The 19,423-nt window shown below is 45.0% G+C and overlaps 1 protein-coding gene and 1 non-coding gene across 3 annotated transcripts in view; both read left to right on the plus strand.

The window, feature by feature from the left end:
* Nucleotides 1-19,423, plus strand: part of LOC121010675 (solute carrier family 22 member 4) — a 43,338-nt gene that overhangs the window by 14,258 nt on the left and 9,657 nt on the right. For both annotated transcript variants that reach the window (XM_040444421.1, XM_040444422.1), the window contains exons 4-7: nucleotides 8,402-8,573; nucleotides 12,993-13,119; nucleotides 17,075-17,175; nucleotides 18,804-19,018. In XM_040444421.1, coding sequence (XP_040300355.1) covers nucleotides 8,402-8,573; nucleotides 12,993-13,119; nucleotides 17,075-17,175; nucleotides 18,804-19,018 — 615 coding nt within the window. The remainder of the gene's footprint in view (nucleotides 1-8,401; nucleotides 8,574-12,992; nucleotides 13,120-17,074; nucleotides 17,176-18,803; nucleotides 19,019-19,423) is intronic.
* TRNAR-UCG (transfer RNA arginine (anticodon UCG)) lies at nucleotides 11,246-11,330 on the plus strand. The gene has a single exon. It is a non-coding gene; the product is annotated as a tRNA-Arg (tRNA).

Genomic DNA, 19,423 nt, shown 5'->3' on the forward strand with positions numbered 1-19,423 from the left:
TAAGAATGTTTTCTGATGCTCAGGCCTTCTCCTTCAAACCTTTTGAGAGGCCAGGAAGAAGGGACCACAGAAGAGGAGCCTAGGGAGTGCTCTTAGGACAGCAGGAGGCTCCTCAACCCATGGGCTGTGCTTCTAAAACATGATCAGCCTCAGACATATGTGTGTTGGGGAGGGGGCTGAAGCCTCAGGTTCTTTGATCTGGTCGCAGGCAAGGCAGGCACCCACAAGGCTGGGCTCTGGAATGTAGTGGTGGATAGAAGCTGGAGCTGATAGGAACCAGCCACACAATAGCTGAGCACAATTCAGCAACACGGGGCTTGGCAAAGGCACAAAGTTGGGGTGCTGGGGATGTCTTTGACTTGAGTTTTGAAAGCTTGGGACGTCTGCCTGTGTCAGGGCAAAAGTGTTCCTGGCAGCTGTGCATGGCCTGTGGAAGAACTTAGGGTAGATGGTGTAGCCGGTACACCGGTAGAAGAGGCAGGCATGTGCCAGACAGGAGTTCAGTGCCAGTCTGCCATTCCTGGGCAGGTCTGGTGGAGCTCACTCCAGAGCATATCAGCAGTGTGCAGGATGAAGTCTTGCTGATAATAGTCCTATCTCCTAACAACAGCCTTACTTCTGGAGTCTCAGGCTGCTGAGTGGGACACACAAACTAAAAGACATGAGGAGGCCCCCAGGGCCCTCACCAGCATTTCCTGGGAGGAAGTGAGGTGAGCTCCAAGCAGGCTGACCAGGGTCACCCATGAGAGCAAGCACCCCAACATGCTCTCTGAGCCCACCTGCTGACTCTGACCAGCTGAGAGGAGGGGAAATGAGGGGCCCTTCTGGAACAATAGACAACAGTTCCTATAATCTCTAGGCTGACAATATATCCTTGTTGATTCATTGCTGACCCAGTTTGCCCCTATTGTCACAGAGTAATTATTAACATGTCCTTTCAATGTAAGTCTAACAATTCTTCCTGCTGCGTCTGGTAAGATGGATTCTGATTGCTTTTAAGAATCTGAATGACTCCCTGGATTTGGAGATGCTATGCTCTCTTAGTTGAGGACGTGTACACTCTCTGTGAGGTTGTTAAGATGGAATTGCTCACATTCCACTCCCTTAATGATTTGTGAAGAGCTCCCACAGCCAAGGTGTCTGAAGATGGGGGAAGGGAAGAGCATGCTGGAGCCACATGGTCTTAGCAGTTAGCACCCTCTTCAGCAGGCAGGAGGGGGGCCTCCCTCTTCCTTGTGGGGAAAGAGGGGAGCCAGATGTTCTTTTTTTTTTAAGACAGACAGACAGACAGACAGACAGTGTGAGCAGGGGAGGGGCAGGGGGAGAGGGAGACACAAAATCCAAAGCAGGCCCCAGGCTCAGAGCTGTCAGCACAGAGCCCGACACAGGGCTTGAACTCACGAACCGTGAGATCATGACCTGAACTGAAGTTGGATGCTTAACTGACTGAGCCACCCAGGTGCCCCAAGAGCCAGGTGTTCTTAAAGAAGGTCCTTTGTGTAGAGGACACACAGCTTCAGGCCAGTAGTGCTAGAAATGAGAAATTGGAGGAATTTAGGATGAAATTGCAACCTCCTAATGCTTCATGGCTGCAAGGACACAGGGCTCTTGAATAAAGCCTATTTGTTCTCATGGGCAAAATCTCCCAGAATCCATCTTCCTAGGAGTGATCCTCCCTAGGTCCAAAAAGCCCAATTTGTGGCTATACTTGGGCCAGACACATACCAGAGACTAAACAGGTCTCCCAAAGCAGATGATTCTGCCTGAGATTGGCAGACTCCTTTAAGGAGGGGCTAAAAGACCATCTAAAAGGGAAGGGCAGAAAATCATGGTGAAGCCAGAGAAACCCTATCATTGGGATTGGGAGCCAGGTGGGGTTTGTCCCAGACCTGGTGTCCCCCAGGTTCTACTGAACGGCCACTATTGAGTCCTGCCTTTGCAGGGGCGTAGGATGCTTCCGGAGCCTTGGAACCTCCCCTGTGTGAGTGGTTGAGGCTGGAAGAGCATCCCACAGGGAAATCCTGCCCAGCTGGCCCTGACACTACAACCTACTCCCCTCCCTGGTCCCCGTGTAAGAGAAGTGACAGGGCCAAGGGGAAAGTAAGATCATGTACAATCAATCAGAGCCCACATGTACAAGCCAGCAATCAGTGAGCTGGATGCTGGGTGCAACAGGCTCCCCATCCATCCACCTGGGTCCCAGAGCCTCCTTGGCTATTGCACTTTCATTGCACTTGCAGGAAACTGCCGACTTTTGTATCCTCGTATGAGACTCTTTTTGTTGGGTTCTCTGGATGCACATTTAAGAACATCACTGAAAACCAACGTGCCCCCTGGAGCAGCGGACTCGTGTTAGTGCCTGGGGCCCGGCCGGGTGGCATGGTTGGCGTGGAGTGCGAGCCCTTGGAGGCTGGCTTCTCCTGCAGCACAGCGGCGCTCTCTAGTGTTCCAGGGCTAAAACAGCGAATTCCGGGTTTCAAGTAAAATAAACTGAAGTTTGGGGTCTGGGCCTTCTCTTTTGCCCTCTGGCTCTAGGGAAGGACTGGCAAGACTCTGTGATGATAATCTCATTTTAAGAGGCTTCACGTTAATTCAGGAATCTGAATTACTCCCATTCTCAAAATGATGCAGAAGTGGACCTTTTAAAAATTGTAAAACCTGGCAGAATCTCAGGAGACAAGAAAAGGAAGGGAAGGAACACTGCTAGCCAAAGGAACATGAAGTGGATACCCCTGGAAGTGAGGGCACTGCCACAACCATGCTAGTTTAGGAGGAAATGACCACTCAGGACCAATGACACTGACCCTTTCTACACTCCAGCTGCCCCCCCACCGTCTCCCACTGTTTCCCAGAAATTATGCCTTCAAGCCGTCCACAGCCTTCTGGGTAAAATGCCACAGGCTCCTCCTTTATCCCTCATCACTACCTGTCCAAATTTATTTTCAACAGTTAACTGCCTTCCTGTCTTGACCAATCCATTAATTCAGTATTTTCCTGGTACTCCTAACTTCAACCTCCTATGCAATATTTGTGCCAGCATGCCGAACGATTTAAAACTCTGCTTCCTCTGGTGTCTACATGTGTTTTTCCTTTTCATAAGTATGTAACTCATGGCATCTTCCCTTATAACTCTGGCTACCAGAAAGCTCAGGCAAAATTGAAATTTCACTATATCAATTGTGCAGTCTTTTTTAGCCACATATTTTTAAAATGGTTTTTTGTTGTTGTTTTTTTTTTTTTTTGAGAGAGAGAGAGAAAGAAAAAGCGTGCATGCCCACACAAGCTGGGCAGGGGCAAAGAAGGAGAGGGACAGAGGTTCCAAAGCAGGCTTTGTGCTGACGATGGCAGAGAGCCTGACGGAGGGCTCGAACTCACGAACCACAAGATCATGACCTGAGCAGAAGTCAGACACTTAACTGAGCCACTCAGGCACCCCTAAATTGTTTTTAAATTAAGGTGTAATTTGCATACCATACTATGCACTCTTTTAAAATGTGTATTTAAAACTTTTTAGTGTTTATTTTATTTTTGAGAGAGAGAGAAAAAGAGAGAGACAGAGCATGAGCAGTGGAGGAGTAGAGAAAGAGGGAGACACAGAATCAGAAGCAGGCTCCAAGCTCTGAGCTGTCAGTACAGAGCACAACATGGGGCTCGATCTCGTGAACCACAAGATCATGACCTGAGCTCAAGTTGGATGCTTAACCTACTGAGACACCCAGGTGCCCCTAAAATGTGTATTTTTGTGGTTATTACTATATTCACAAAGTTGTACAACCATCATCTCTTTTTAACTCCAGGACTTTTTCATCACCTCCCCCCAAACTCTGTACCCATTAGCAGGGACTCCCCATTTTCCTCTTTTCCTAGCCCTTGGCAACCACTGATCTACTTTCTGTCCATATGGATTTATCTATTCTGAACATTTCAGATAAGTGGAATCATACAATATGTGACCTTTGTGACTGACTTGCTTCACTTGATGTTTTCAAGGTTGGTCCATGCTATAGCATGAATCATTATTCCATTGAGTGATTTACTACATCTTGTTCATCCATACATCAGTTGATGGGCGTCTCGGTTGTTTCCACTTTTTGGTTATCAAAAAGAATGCTGCTATCAAACATATGAGTACAGAATTTTTTGTGGATATGTGTTTTTCAGTTCTCCTGTATATATACCTAGGAGTGGAATTGCCAGGTCATATGGTAATTTTATGTTTAACCGTTTAAGGAAGTGCCATAGTGTTTTTTCAAAGTGATCAGTTGCATATTTTTTGTTCTTTTCTCCGAGGCATAACTTTTACCTTTCTTTGTATTTTACTTTAATGTTACCATTTTCTTATTGTATTCAAATTATTAGCTACCTCAAAGACTTCAAGAGATGAGATGGGATATAAATACATTAAAAAGATGCAGAAATTTGTTGTCACCCCTTTTTTGCACTGCATCATGTGAAGAAAGATCTGGAGGGACCCAGGGAGGAGCAAGGACTCACGCTTGTCTGTTCTCAAGGGGTTTACATCTGGTCAACAGAGGCAGTCAATGCAGTTGTTACTGAGGACATGAGACATGGGTGAGGTAGGGGTGGCTATATGCTGGATATATGCAGAGATAGGAAATGTTACTTTTAACTAGAATGATCTCTTTAGGTTCATAGAAGGGAGAGAAGTAGCCCTGAGTAGGGGAATATCTGTTAATTTGGAGAGAATTCTGAGTATTTTCCAGGGAGCAAAGAGAGGTTCTACTGTCTGACCTCTTGGTCAAAGGCACCATACTTCCCATCATTCCTCTGACATCCAGCATATTTCAATTGTTTGACAAGGATAAAAGAATTAGCTGTTCCTGAGAACCTGTCATATGCCAGATGCTCTACTAGGCACTTTACACACAGTATCTCAGTCCTTGTAATAAGAACTCCATGAAGTAGGACTTATCACAGTTACTCTAGTAGTAAGCGAGTGTCAAGGAGCCCAGGCTTTCTGCACGTGCCACTCTGCATATGGTTTTTGTACTCACAACCCAGGGGCCCCTGCCTCCTACTCCTGATTCTGGCAACTGCCTCACCTTATTTCTTGAGCTGGGGTCTGCCACAGGCCTGTGTTAGTCATTCATGGAAGAGCATGTCCTGCCTCCATGTGGAATGGATTCAGTGGTTCCTGGGATGACTCCCACAGAAGGGCCTTGATCAATGCAGAAGTGAGCCTGACCCTCCCTGAGTCACCCACTTGGACAGAGTACCCTCTTGGAGAGAGTACTTAGATTCAGGGGGTAGTGACAGGCAAAAGGCAAATACTCCTGGCCAGGACAGGCCCTTCTGGCTTAGATGACAGAGTCTTACTTCCAACAGACACTCCAAGAACCAACTAGACCAAGACCAACTAGAAGCAAAAACCTAGGGTGTAAACAAGGCCAGGAGAGGCATTCCCAGCCAGGAGAACCAGAAGTCACTGCTGTCACCTGTGGGGCAGCTACAGCCTGTGAAAGGTCTGCAGGAATCAAGGCTCCTCTCTTAGCGTTCCTCTGAGAGGGCTGGTTGGCCTCCAGTTGGTTCGAAGACCAGCCCAGGAAGGGAAAACACAAATCCTCACTTCTTGAAAGGAGACCATGGCCTGACCCATCTCCCATGAATGTCTCCTTTAGCAGTCTCAGGTGAGGAACTGGTTGAGAAGGCCCAGGCTTTGCCCCCAGGTGATTTTTTATACATGGTGTGAAGTGAGACCATTTGCTTCAGCTGTTTAAGTCTCAGCTGATTATATGTAAAACAGAAGTAATATTCATTTTGCACAATTATTGTGATGCTTCAAAGAGATAATAGAGTAAACACTTAGTCTAGAACCTGACTCAAATTGCCGGCTCAAAATAAATGCTAGTGTGAAGATGATGGTGATGATGAGGACAATGATAATGTTTACAGAGGGGTGATGGTCTAAAAGTCACAGAGCAGGAAGTCGTGCTAATAAGGAACTCTTCAGGTTCATGCCATCCATGTGGCTCCACAGAAAGGCAGAGTGGTAGATTTAAAAAGCTCTGTCTCCCATGGGTACTCTGCAAAGTCAGAACAACTCTGTTCTGCCCTGACACTCGAGCTTAGTGACAGAGATTATCCAGGAACCCAGTGGTGTCGCTTCTCTTTCTTATCAGGATCGTGGAAGTATGGGGGAGCTCCCTTGCTTCACAATTCTGCAAGATTCTCCCTTGGTCCTGCGCACTTTCTTTTTTCCACAACCAAATCCTCTGCTGCTTCACTTCTGAATCTCTGCTTAGGAATGAAGCACCCCCTATCCATTCTCACATCACAATAATTACAGCCAAAGTGTTTAGAAACATGGCATGGTGATTCTGCCTATGGAGTGGTAGGAGGGTCCTTAGTGAGGTAAGAAAATACCTGAAATTAACACTCATGATCTTCAGAGAAGTCAGGCCCTATTTTTGGAAATTAGTTGAGAGGCTATAACAGGCCCCAGGTGGTTAGGGCTGTTGCCCAAGTCTGGGATGTGAGAGGCGCACATTTCTAACAGTCTGCTTTTTAGCAATGGCTGTTCAAGAGGGAACCACTGAGGCAAACCTCTAAGTCATGCTGAGGAAGAAATGGGTTGGGGATAAGGAACAAGTGGTGAGAATGGGAAACTAGCCAAATACAATTGACCCATGAGCAAGGGGGTTGGGGTACTGACCCCTCCTTCACCCGCACAGTCGAAAATCCCATGTATTACTTTTGACTTCGCCAACACTTAACTACTAAGAGCCTACCATTGATCAGAAGCCTTACTGATAACATACACAGTCAATTAACATATGTATTTTTTTAATGTTTATTTATTTTTGAGAGAGAGACAGAGCATGAGTGGAGGAGGGGCAGAGAGAGAGGGAGACACAGAATCCGAATCAGGCTCCAGGCTCTGAGCTGTCAGCACAGAGCCCGAAGTGGGGCTCGAACTCACTAACCGTGAGATCATGACCTGAGTCGAAGTCGGATGCTCAACTGACTGAGCCACCCAGCGGCCCCACAATTAACATATTTTTTATGTTGAATATATTATTACTGTATTCTTATAATAAAGTTAGCTAGAAAAAAGAAAATGTTATTATGAAAATCATAAGGAAGAGAAATATATTTACAGTACCATACTTATTTACTAAAACAAAAACAAACAAAACAAAACAAAAAACAAAAACCTTGTGTATGTGGACCCATGGAATTCAAACCCATTGCTCAAGGGTCAACAGTAGTAATTGTACTGCTTCTCTGGAATTAGCCCTTAATTCCTTAGCCTGGGCTCAGGGCATATCAACACATCTGAGAAAATATCTCTTTAAAGACAAGCCTGAACGGTCCTTTGAATGCTGTTTTGTGTTTCCTGGGTTACTTTTCTGCAGTGGTGGGCAGATCTCAAATAAAAGGCAGAGCCATTGCCATTGGCCAGATCTCTGCCTCGGGGCAGAGGACCAAGAGTGGACTCCGGAAAGGGCCTGGAACTCTGTGACAACAGAAGGAGCTTCTTCTCAGACTCCCCCATATCAACTGAGAGCTCCAAGAGGCAGGCAATGTCTCTGGAAGACCTGTGGCACTGAGCACAGCAAGAGCCAACAGCCACCTATGTGTCCTCTCCCCAAACTAGGGCCCAACGCCAAGCAGTCTTGGCCCTTTGTGGCGCTCTGGGGAGGCTCCATGAAGTTCCCTGGGTGTGTGGCCAGCTGTAGAGCTGCCTCTCACCTGCTGGGCCAGCAAATCAGCTGCTTCTTTTCTTTCCATGGTCTGAATAGACTATTTCTGCCTGGGGCTGATCTCTGGACACAGTGTGGCTGCGGGGAATTCAGCCCTGGATGCTGGAGCCTTCCCTATGTACCTCAGGAGCCAGCTGGACCCTATTTATCACTTCCCAGGGCTCAAGGGTGGCCAAAGGTGTCCTAATGCGACTCAGTTAACTATGAACTTCCCACTGTTTCCCAAGACCCCGTGTCTGTTTATAGTGCAGAACTCTGGGAAAGGCTCCATACATCACGACTCCACAGAGACCCCCAGAAGAGCCCCGACTGTCTCCTGGAGCACCCTGTCGGCTCCTCAACCTGGGGCACTCATTTTGGAAATGTGGCCTTCTCAGAAGAGATTACCCCTCAGGGCTGGGCATGATATTTCTGTGACATGAGATGGCCTTCAAAAGATAAATCTATGGCTCCTTTAAAATCTCATGAAAACTCATCCTTCTCTAAGGTGACAAGTCTTGGGTCACTTCCCGCTTTCCTTCACCCTGATCATGCCTCCTCTGGGCCACACGGCAAACAAGTGCCTCTTCCCTTTTGCAAGTAATTACAGTTCGAACTCTAACTGCCAGGTAATTGATGTAAAACAGCAAATATTAAAGTAAGTTAAAATGCTAATACTCCTCCCTTGTTTTGAACAGGAACTGAAATTCTTGGCAAGTCAGTTCGTATTATATTCTCTACGTTAGGAGTGTGCACATTTTTTGCAGTTGGCTACATGCTGCTGCCACTGTTTGCTTACTTCATCAGAGACTGGCGGATGCTGCTGCTGGCGCTGACGGTGCCGGGGGTGCTGTGCATCCCCCTGTGGTGGTGAGTGTGGCTCGGTCCCAGACAGCCCCCTGCTGTGGGCCAGCATGCCTGGAGCCAGAGCCTGGTGTGGATCCTCCTCGCGTGGGCTTGCGTGACCTCAGCGCAGCTGGCTGAGGCTGGGGTTTCGGAGCCCGTAGAGTGTCTGCCTCGCTGTGGGTGGGCCTGTGTGCTGGGGTTTGATTCTCCATGGTCCCCGAAAAGCACAGTTCTCAGGAAACGCACCCCCCCCCCACAGGCTTCCCCCCACAGGCTCACCCAACTTGATGTTGGTTGTTGATGTTGCTTGTGGAGTTGTTACTGTGGGGTTCTGTTATTTCCAACTCTGTCCCACCCTGCTCTTTCCACACTGTTCTGTCTCTAGGAAATCTCTTTCTCCTTATGGATTCATCTAGTGTCATTTCCTCAGGCTTCTCTATCACAAGGTGATTAACATGTAGGTTGCTCCTATTTATCTGCTTTGTCTTGAAGGGCGAAAGAATTACTTTCGTTTAATAAGTTGTTAGAGAAATGTTCTCTCCTTCCATAATCCTGCCACCTAATTTTGACACATTGTTGTGGGAATAACCAAGTTTGGAGATACTGGGTCCCAGTTTCACCCAACATGATTATGTGGGAAATTTCAGGTGAGAGAAGAGATTAGAATCATGGAATAAGGTTCCAGTTGCACCCTCTTTTGGGGGATTCCCCCATTTCTTTGTATTTTGGGTTCCCTCCCCCCATATTTAAGTAAGAGGAAAGGGGATTTCTTCTACTGGTGGGTCTCTCTCTCTCTCTCTCGTTAATCCTTCTTGGTTTGGTTTCAGGTTATCAATATCAAATCTCCCCGCAGTGACAGGTTTTACCAAACTGCTTGATCTGTACCTGCTTACACACAATGAAAGTTTCTTTGACCAGTTTTAAAAACTCATGGTTTAGACTAGCTCTTATGGTTTCCCTGTCCTGTGGACACAGCCCAGGAAGTTGCCAGAAGGTCTTTTATCTTCCTGCAATTGTTAGACAGCCATACAGACTGACAGCACATTTTGGCCTCCTTGGACTGGATAGCTCAGGTTGGACCACTCCAAGCTACTGTCTTTTTATCACCTCTAAGACTGCTATGTTTTTCAGTGTAAATTCTTGGCATACATGTGCCTGGGAGGAGAAAGCACTTTTTTTCCTTACTTCTCTGGAATTTGAGAGACACTGTTTTCAAGGTTAGCTACTATTCTGATTTGGAGGTTTCTTCTGGTACCCAGTCTGAGGGTCAGGAAAGCTTATGGGAAATAAGGACAGACCATTAACTACAGAGCTCTGTCTCCAAGGAAGCACCCCAGATTTACAAGAGAAGGGCAATTTCCTGGAATGAGAGCCAGCATCATCATTATCATCAACATTACCTTCATCACATCTTCTGTCTCTGTTTCCATAATTCCCTTGCTAACTGAATTTATTATAAGAGATGGTGGTGACCAGAGATTCTCTCAAGACACGAGACAAGATTATTCAAAGGTTATTTTCTGCCTCTTCACACAAATGATGTTAATAATCTATGATTCCTGGTTGCTGTTTTGGCATAAGACACCAGTACTTCTAAAATATGGTATAATAATATGTTATTGGTATGTGCTCCTATAAGAGAGAGAGAGAGAGAGAGAGAGAGAGAGAGAGAGAGAGAATAAAAATAGAAGGGCCCTGACTGACCATTAGAGATTAGTATGGATTTTAATTTCTGGGGCTTGGACCTTTGCCTCAGGCCCAGATACTGCAGCAAGGAACCACTCTGGTAGGTCAGCCCCTTCGGTTTCCAGCTGAGGAGGTCCATCCCATGAGGAGCTGCATTACTTTTGCCCTAAGGAGAGTTCTTGCTTCTGTTGGTTGCCCATGGGCTGACCCATGAGCGCTCCCGGCTGTGGGCACACTGTACCAGGGACAGGACTGCCCTAGACAGAGGGCAGCCCCGGGCCAGCACTACAAAGCTGAGTGCTTATGCTGAAAGTTTAACAACAGTCTTATCATTCCCCTATAAAAACAGAATAGCTTTCTTATGAATGCTTCATCCCTGAGGGTGGGACTTCCGGAAGCCATACTCATCAGTCTGGGGGGGTTGGGGTGATTGGGGGGTCAGGTTAGGGCTGCTGCACTTCCTGCTGTCTGCTCAATGTATGATAGAGACTCTCTAGCAATGCCCTTCCCCTGTTTAACTTGAATTCAATACCTAGAGAGGCTACGGTGTATAACCTCATATGGTACTCCATTAAATTTTGAAATAATCAGCTAGACTTAATTCTCCATGCAGTAAAAAGCCATGGCAATCCAAAAATAGAGATCACAGCAGCCCTGAGTATGGTGGCCTGGAAATGGGAGTAAACCCATGCAGAGCCCTGCAGGTAGTCTGGGGAATTTTTTATGTCCCAGGTTCCTTTTTTGTTTGTTTGTTTGTTTATGTTTACTTATTTATTTATTTAGAGAGAGAGAGAGATGGGGGTGGGGGGGCACACACGACCAGGGGAGGGGCAGAGAAAGAGGGAGAGAGAGAGAATCTCAAGCAGGTTCTGTGCTGTCAGCACAGAGCCCGACGTGGGACTTGATCTCACAAACTGTGAGATCACCACCTGAGCCGAAATCAAGAGTCGCCAACTGAGCCACCCAGCCACCCCTGTCCCAAGTTCCCTTTAAAAGGTTTAGCAAGGGGCGCCTGGGTGGCTCAGTTGGTTGAGCATCTGACTTCGGCTCAGATCTTGATCTCACGGTTTGTGGGTTCAAGCCCCACGTCAGGCTCTGTGCTGAGAGCTCAGAGCCTGGACCCTGCTTTGGGTTCTGTGTCTCTCTCTCTCTCTCTCTCTGCCCTCCCCAACTTGTGCTCTGTTCTCTCTTTGTCTCTTAAAAATGAATAAATGTTAAAAAAAATATTTTTAAAAAGGTTTGGCAAGAAGTGACTACAGGTATGAATGGAGTATGTGTATAGGGGGTGAGAAAGAGCCAATAGATGCAACTTGAAGAGCCAATAGAAGCTTTTCAATATCTAGCTGACTAAACATTAGGAACTTGAGGTCAATGATGGCCCTAAAAGCCTGTGGAAGGAAAGGTAGAGTATTTCTAAGAACAACCTGGTGGGGGAAAGACATTGCTCAGAATCAGAAGTAAAGCATACATGTATATATACATGAAGTATGCAGTGGCTGGGAAGTAAGGCCTCAAATTCTGCACTAACACAGTAGCCACTAGCCACATGCAGCTATGTAAATTAAAATTAATTAAAAGTAAATAAAATTAAAAATTCATTTCCTCGGTCACACTAGTTACACTAGCTGAACAACATGTGGTTATTGGCTACTATATTGAACAAAACAGCTATAGAACACTGCAGAAAGTTCTCTTGGACAGCACAGCTCAATTACTGAAGGTCAGTGACCTAACATCACAGTTGCTACAGGGACCAACTAAGAGTAGATTCCAAAAAATATAAACTGGGTTCATTTTTCAACTCATGTGCTAATAGGCTGGGGGAGGAGGCTGAGGGTTGACCATTTGATAAGTTGTGTTTTGCTCTGAGATTAATTCCTATTGAGGCTTTAGAGGGGCACATGTAATTATAGGAGGCCCCTATACCTGCTACATGTGATTTATTTTCTGGGATAACTGAGTACTGACAAATAGGTGAGAAAAACAAGAGAAGAATGGCAGAAGAATGGCTAAGAGATTTTGAGAAATAAAAAGTAGAAAAGAACAGAAAATATAAATAAATATAAGTATGAAAAAATAAATAGAAATAGAAAAAATAGAAAAATTAGGAAAGAATAGAAGTCAAGTGTGTGTAATAAAAAAAGTTTCTAGATGGTTAAAAAAAAAAAAAAGATAACATTGACTGTCTCCCAAAAACTGGTTTGGTTACTCACTGGCCTGGGAGTCTGTTGAGAGCCACAGGGATAGCCCATTGGAGGGTGTCCGTATGTACATCTTCTCCTCTGACTGTAAGAAGAGCCCAGAAAGCACAGATGCCTTGGCCACCCTTTACCTGATAAACTTTTCAGCTTCATCAGCTGGGGCCCCAGGAATTCTTCAAGGGATGGAGACACTAAAAAGACACTAGATTGTGTTTCTTTTATGACCCACCCTGGCTATTACATTTGAGATGACTTTCTCCCACTGCCCTGGCTTACACGCACCCACAGTTAATGTTACTCCTTATGGTCTGGTCCTGGCTTCAAGTACAACTGATGATGATTGGTCTTATGGTTTGATCAAGACTTTGAAACTTGGAGGTGCTTTTGTTTATTCCTATTATCAATGGAAATCTTATGAGGTGCCCCCCTTCCTGATTTCCTTTAAACAGGCACACTACAATTTCACAAAATAAAAATCATTTGGGGGGAACTTGTGGTGAACTCTATGAAAGCTTGCTATTCTGAAAAATTATAAACCCTTAAAAATTTATTCCAGGTTTATTCCTGAATCTCCCCGGTGGTTGATATCCCAGAGAAGATTTATAGAGGCTGAAAATATCATCCAAAAAGCTGCAAAAATGAACAACAAAGCGGCCCCAGTGGTGATTTTTGATCCTATGGAGGTAAACATTTGCAGATGTGCCCTCTTGAGGTCAGCCATGCATTCTTGATTTCAGGGAATGTAATTTAATCCGATGTGTTTTGAGTGCCCACTATGTACCACGTGCTGCATGAGTCCTTAGAGACATAGTGATGATTAAGTTCTGAAATGAAACCCCCGTCAAAAGGCTGTGTATGAATTAGGTGCGATCATGTATGTAAACTGCTTAGCATACAGCAAGTGTTGATTAAATACTAATTCCCTTTCCTTTGGCAAGTTTACTTCCAACTTTTTACTGGTACTGCTCCAAACCACTGGTGCAGTTGCATATCACATAATCTAAATGTCCACATTAAGTGGAAAAAAATGTAGTTGAGGGAAATTCCATGCAGGATTTACCCACTGTACTCTGAATCGTTCCAAAGTTGCTGAGGAAGCTGTATATGCCTTTAGTCTTGCTGTGTCGTGTCTAGAACCTAAAGGTGTGAAAGCACAGGCTCAAGGGTTCACCCCAAAAGGCTCAAAGGTTCACTCCTGAAGGCAAGAGACCATGCAAAAAAGATATTCCATGGTGGCAGCCACACTTCCTGACAGTCAGTGAAGACTTGCAGTGTCCCCATTCATGCCCTGTGCCACATCCTAGAGAAAATGAGAAAGTGAGATACGGTTCCTATGCTTAAGGAGCATAGCATGTAGCTAAGAGTGTCACCAAGATTAGATGAAACATAAATGATGCCAGGAGGGAGGAAATGCTTATGTATCCAAGGAGTAGATGCTGTGTGCCAGCAGAGAAAGGGAACAGACAGACTCAGAGCTGAAGAGGCAGGTCTGAACCAGGGGTGGGGGCCCTTAGATGAATGGAAAGAATGGAGCAGGGCTATCCTGGCTGGGAGAAGGGTAGGGGCCTGCTCAGGAAACCCAAAGAAGACTAGGGCAGCTGCAGCAACAGTATGCCTGCCCACATTGAAGTCCGCACTGCTGGCTTCCACAGAAAGCAGAACTTTCAGAGGGTGGTGGGCACACCACTGCTCCACCCCAAGGGCTTCCTCCGTCCCTGGCCTTTGGCACCTCTGTCAGAAGCAGATGTCCTGGCAATGGCTGGAGAGTTAATTACAGTGCCAGGAACCCAAGGTCCCAGAGGGCTGCTGGGACAGAGATTGCTGAATACTTCACTCTTCACATCAGGAATTCTGTTCCCCCGGTGGCTCAGTTGGTTAAGCATCTGATTTCAGCTCAGGTCATGATCTCATGGTTTGTGAGCTCGAGCCCTGCATGAGGCTCTGTGCCAACAGCTCAGAGCCTGGAGCCTGCTTCAGATTCTGTGTCTCCTGCTCTCTCTGCCCCCTCCCCCGCCTCTCTCTCTCCAAAAATAAACATTAAAAAAATGTTTTAAAAAAAGAATTTCATTCCCAGCCTTAGATAATTTATTGGACATGGGGAGTGTCCAGTGAACTCTTCTGCATCTCAGGGCTGTGGTGGTTGTTTGTTGATATTTATTGGATATGTGATCTGATTCCTGTGTTTGAGGAATTTACAGTGTAGTAGTAGAAGTCAGACTTACAAGAGATAGTTAGAGGCAAATAAGAATAAAGTCCAGTGTCAAAACACATGCTTCTGATAGCATCTTGTTTCTTCCTACCATGAGGCATTTGGAGCCTGAATTGGACAAGCCTGCTGGAGGAAAGAGAGCCAGTGTTCATCTCTGCTGCTCACCTCCTGGTGACAGTGGAGACGGGTCCTCTTAAGGAGGGTCCACAGAGACCTGCGTCAGCAAGTGCAGCCTGCTCAGAATGATAATGGAGAGTCTACCAGATGCCAGGCATGGTATTCAAATTATTTGATGTTCATTCAAGCCATAGCTCGTGGATACTACTCTAGGCTCTTTTTTTCAGGAGAAGAAATTGAGGCACAGAGAAGTTAAGTAATTTGCCTAGAATTACACAGCTAGAAGTCTCACTAGAGCTGTCTGGTGCCAAAGTACATGCTCTTCACAACTGTGCTTTCTTATCTCAAGGTAGAGGCAGTGGACAGGAAAAAATACAGAGTAGTATCATCTTGGAAAGTGATCTGGGGCTTCTCTGGCTTTCTTTCTCAAGCACCTTTAACCTGCTCATCGAGTCTGGTTCAAAGGCATTTTGGTGACTCCATACAGAGGCAAGCACTGGATATAAGAATATTCTTGTCCTGAGATTTCCAAACCTGGCTATCATCAAAATCACCCAAGGAGCTTTAAAAATACTGTCCTTGGAATGCCTGAGTGGCTCAGTCATTTGCATGTCCGACTTCGGCTCAGGTCATGATCTCATGGTCCGTGAGTTCAAGACCCACATGAGGCTCTGTGCTGATAGCTCAAAGCCTAGAGTCTGCTTCATATTCTGTGTCTCCCTCTCTCTCTGCCCCTTCCCCACTCATGCCGTGTCTCTCAAAAATAAATAAACATTAAAAAAATTGTTTTAAAAAAATACAGAATCCTAGGCTTCAGGGCCCACAGGAACTATTCAGATCCAGCAGGGCCAGGGTAAGACCTGGCGATCTGCATTTTCATAAAGCACCAAGTGTTAGCATAGACCTGGTGCCCAGGTCCTATCCATGCATGGCACCACTTCCAGAACCCCCATGAAGACTTCTAGTTCCCACTAGTTTATGCAGGGGCTTTGCTTTGTTGTGATAACAGGGTTCTACTGCCAGGGGCATGTTCTAGAGCTGCACACTCCAAATACTGTAGAAGAAGAAAGGCGATATGTCTGCGAACTGCAGGAGGGAGTGTGGTTATTCAAATATGAGACAGATGCTCATATTTGGGGAGCGCTTGCTACAATGGCCAGTCTGGCAGTCTTACTCCTTCATTGTAGACACTCCTTCCTCGGCCTCTTATTTTTTAAATCTTTTTTTTTTTTTTAATGTTTATTTATTTATTTTTGAGAGAGAGAGAGAGAGAGAGAGAGAGAGAGAGAGAGAGAGAGGACACAAGTAGGGGAGAGGCAGAGAGAGAGAGAGAAGGAGACACAGAATCCGAAGCAGGCTCCAGACTCTGAGCTGTCAGCAGGGAGCCTGACAGCAGGGAGCCAAACTCACCAACTGTGAGATCATGACCTGAGCTGAAGTCAGATGCTTAAGCGACTGAGCCACCCAGGTGCCCCTCAGCGTCTTACTGCACATGCACTCTATGTGCTTGCACTTTATCCCAAAAAGATTACCCACCTCAGGGCCTTGTAACTTCTTTACAAGTTCCACTGAGCTTGGTTATCTAGACTCCTAACACATGGCAAGTTCACTTTAGTTAAATTAAAAATAAAGGAGGGAAGCCCATTGACAGCACTAAGAAATTGCCACTAGCCAAATAGCACCTTTTCCTCAGTGATGCAGTAGTAGCAATAAGTATAGTTAAAATGTATTGGGTATTTACTATGGTTCAAGTACTATGCTAAGCTTTATATACATATATATGATCTCATGTAATCTTCTCAACTCCCAATTATTATACCTTTTTAACATACAAGTAAACTGAGGTTCAGGGGGAATAGTCACTTGCCCAAGGTCCCTCAGTCAACCCAAATCCGTTCTGACTCTGAGACAACAACAAGAAAAATATAAAAAGCAGACATGAACCCCAAGGCAGTTAGGGGCTGCTTGGCCCTAAGCACAGGTCCTAAGGATCACAGCTCCATGTGATTAAAGTTACCACAGTGATGTGACCATGAGTCAAGAAAAGGCTGTTAGCAATCAGGCTTTATATGAAGAGACAGTGAAGCCAATGTTACATATTTCAAAGGCTTCTGTCTAAAATGGGTCACAAGTATTTTAAAGTGTTAGAATAAGCATCATATATGTAGATGCCCTTATTCCCCTCAAACTCCAGACTTCTGAGCATACTCAAGGCGAAGCAGAGTTACAAGCATTAGTCTTTCCCACACTGTCATGGTTGAAGATACTTCCTCACTAACCTCTTCATCTCTTGGTTATTTGCATTATTTTAGCTACAGGAACTAAAACTCCCAAGCCAGCAGAAAATTCTCATTCTCAGCCTGTTCAGGACTCGGAACATTGCCACAATTACCATTATGTCTTTGATGTTGTGGTAAGTAACAAGTGATCTAGAAATGTGACATGCAGCACATAAGTGTACAATTGATTTTCTTTAATCCACCGGGAACATCAGGGCATGGCCTGAGTTTTCCTGAGACAAAATAAAAATTATAGAATTCTAAGCCATTTGGAAATGTCTCCATTCAATTCACAGAACTGGATGCTGAAAAAAAAGTCACAGGGGTCATCTTTAGGTCTGCAGTCCTGTGGCCCGCATGGAAAGGGTCTGCCAATCCTAGGGTAGTTGAGATGAAGACCATTAATGTTCCTGGTGCCTGAGACTGAGAGGGTAATTCAGCTCCTGCTTCTCCAAGCTGGACTGGCAGCTGAACAGTGACGTCACAACATCCCCACTGTATCGGACTTCTGATAAGCTTTTCACCCTTGCCAATAGCAGACTACCCAGTGATTTTTCAGGCATAGAAATAATGAATTGACTCTGTAGGCTAGATTTGATGATGTATCTACCAAGAAGTGAGGAAGGAGAAAAGAAGACCTGCCTACCCGACAGTGGCAACACAAGAAATTGTAGGTTCAGAGACTGCAGTGAGTCTGCTTTTAGGGCCATCCTGTTTTGCAGTTAGAAGAGATCAATGACAGAGTTATGCCCCTTGATACAGCAAGTGTGTCACAAGCACATGGCTTTCCTCACTCTACGCCTGCTTACTTCTTCTATGTCAGCGTATGTCATTGGTGCAAATGTATCTTGAGTGCTACTGAACCAGTACTAGTCCCTAGTTTTGCCTGCATTGTACTTATTACCAAATGCGACCATCGCGAAAATCCTGACTGATAACGTTCCATTTTTTCTTTTGTTTTGCATTAGCCCTTGTGCTACCCAACCCAGTAGAATATGTATTAAAAGATCCAACATTGTTCCTGAAAACATTTTTCAAATGTCCTCTGCTTTTCGGTCATGTCAATAATAAGCAAATTTCTGCACAGAGGAGTCTTCAAAGGGCAGTTGTTTTTTGCACAGAAAAGCTTCACAGTTATGTGGAAATTCACTGTAATGACGGGATATGGGGTGTGTACTGTGTGATACTTTGAACCATTATGGGGACTTTCATTCTTTTCCCCAAAGTGAGTTTTAATAAATTGATAGGAATTTACCGTAAGTGAATCCCATAGTATTACCTATGTATCTTCGTTTTTCTTTTTGATAAGAATGAAATCTGGATTTTATGTTCACTGACGTGACTGACAATCTTTCTTCAAATTATAGTTGTAAGAGAATGAGGATGTACACAAGCTATTCAGGAAATAACGAAATTTGAAATTCATTAGACCAGGGTAGGTATTGTTGAATGTTGGTATATCTAGACTAGGGCTATCCAATAGAACTTTCCACAATGATGAAAATGTTTTATGTCTGAGTTGTCCATTTTAGTAACTACTAGCCCCATGCAGCTATTAAGTGGGTTGAAGTGTGGCAAGTATGACTGAAGAATTGAATTTATAATTTTATTTAATTTTAACTTATTTACTTTTAAATAGCCATATGTGGTTAGTGGCTACTTGTAGGACAGAAAAATCTAGACAATTTCTTGACCATCATGGAATTATTTAGTGGTTCGGGTCATCCTCTCATCACTTTTGTGTTTTTCTGTGGTTTTGCAGGATGCTTACCTCAGTGGGTTACTTTGCTCTGTCTCTCAACGCTCCTAATTTACATGGAGATGCCTATTTGAACTGTTTCCTCTCTGCCTTGATTGAAGTTCCAGCCTACATTACAGCCTGGCTCCTGTTGCAAACGCTGCCCAGACGCTATATCATAGCTGGAGTACTGTTCTTGGGAGGAGGTGTGCTTCTCTTAATTCAACTGGTACCTGAAGGTAAGAAGTTAACCAATTTTAAGAGCTTACTAGAGGGGTGCCTGGGTGGCTCAGTCGGTTAAGGGGCCAACTTCAGCTCAGGTCATGATCTCACGGTCCATGGGTTCGAGCGCCGCATCGGGCTCTGTGCTGACAGCTCAGAGCCTGGAGCCTGTTTCAGATTCTGTGTCTCCCTCTCTCTGACCCTCCCCTGTTCATGCTCTGTCTCTCCCTGTCTCAAAAATAAATAAAATGTTAAAAAAATTAAAAAAAAAAGAGCTTACTAGAAAAGCTCCACACCTTGACTAAACTCATCATTCGTCACTGTGCCCTGTTGTTATGTAGCCTTTAGATCGTAAGTTCTTCATAAGTCGATCCAATCAGATAAGTGATAGACAACTACATAATTTCCCTGTGTTTGTAACA

This window comes from Herpailurus yagouaroundi, unplaced genomic scaffold (assembly GCF_014898765.1).
Source record: "Herpailurus yagouaroundi ecotype Mexico unplaced genomic scaffold, PumYag 192, whole genome shotgun sequence".
Taxonomy (NCBI): Eukaryota; Metazoa; Chordata; class Mammalia; order Carnivora; family Felidae; genus Herpailurus; species Herpailurus yagouaroundi.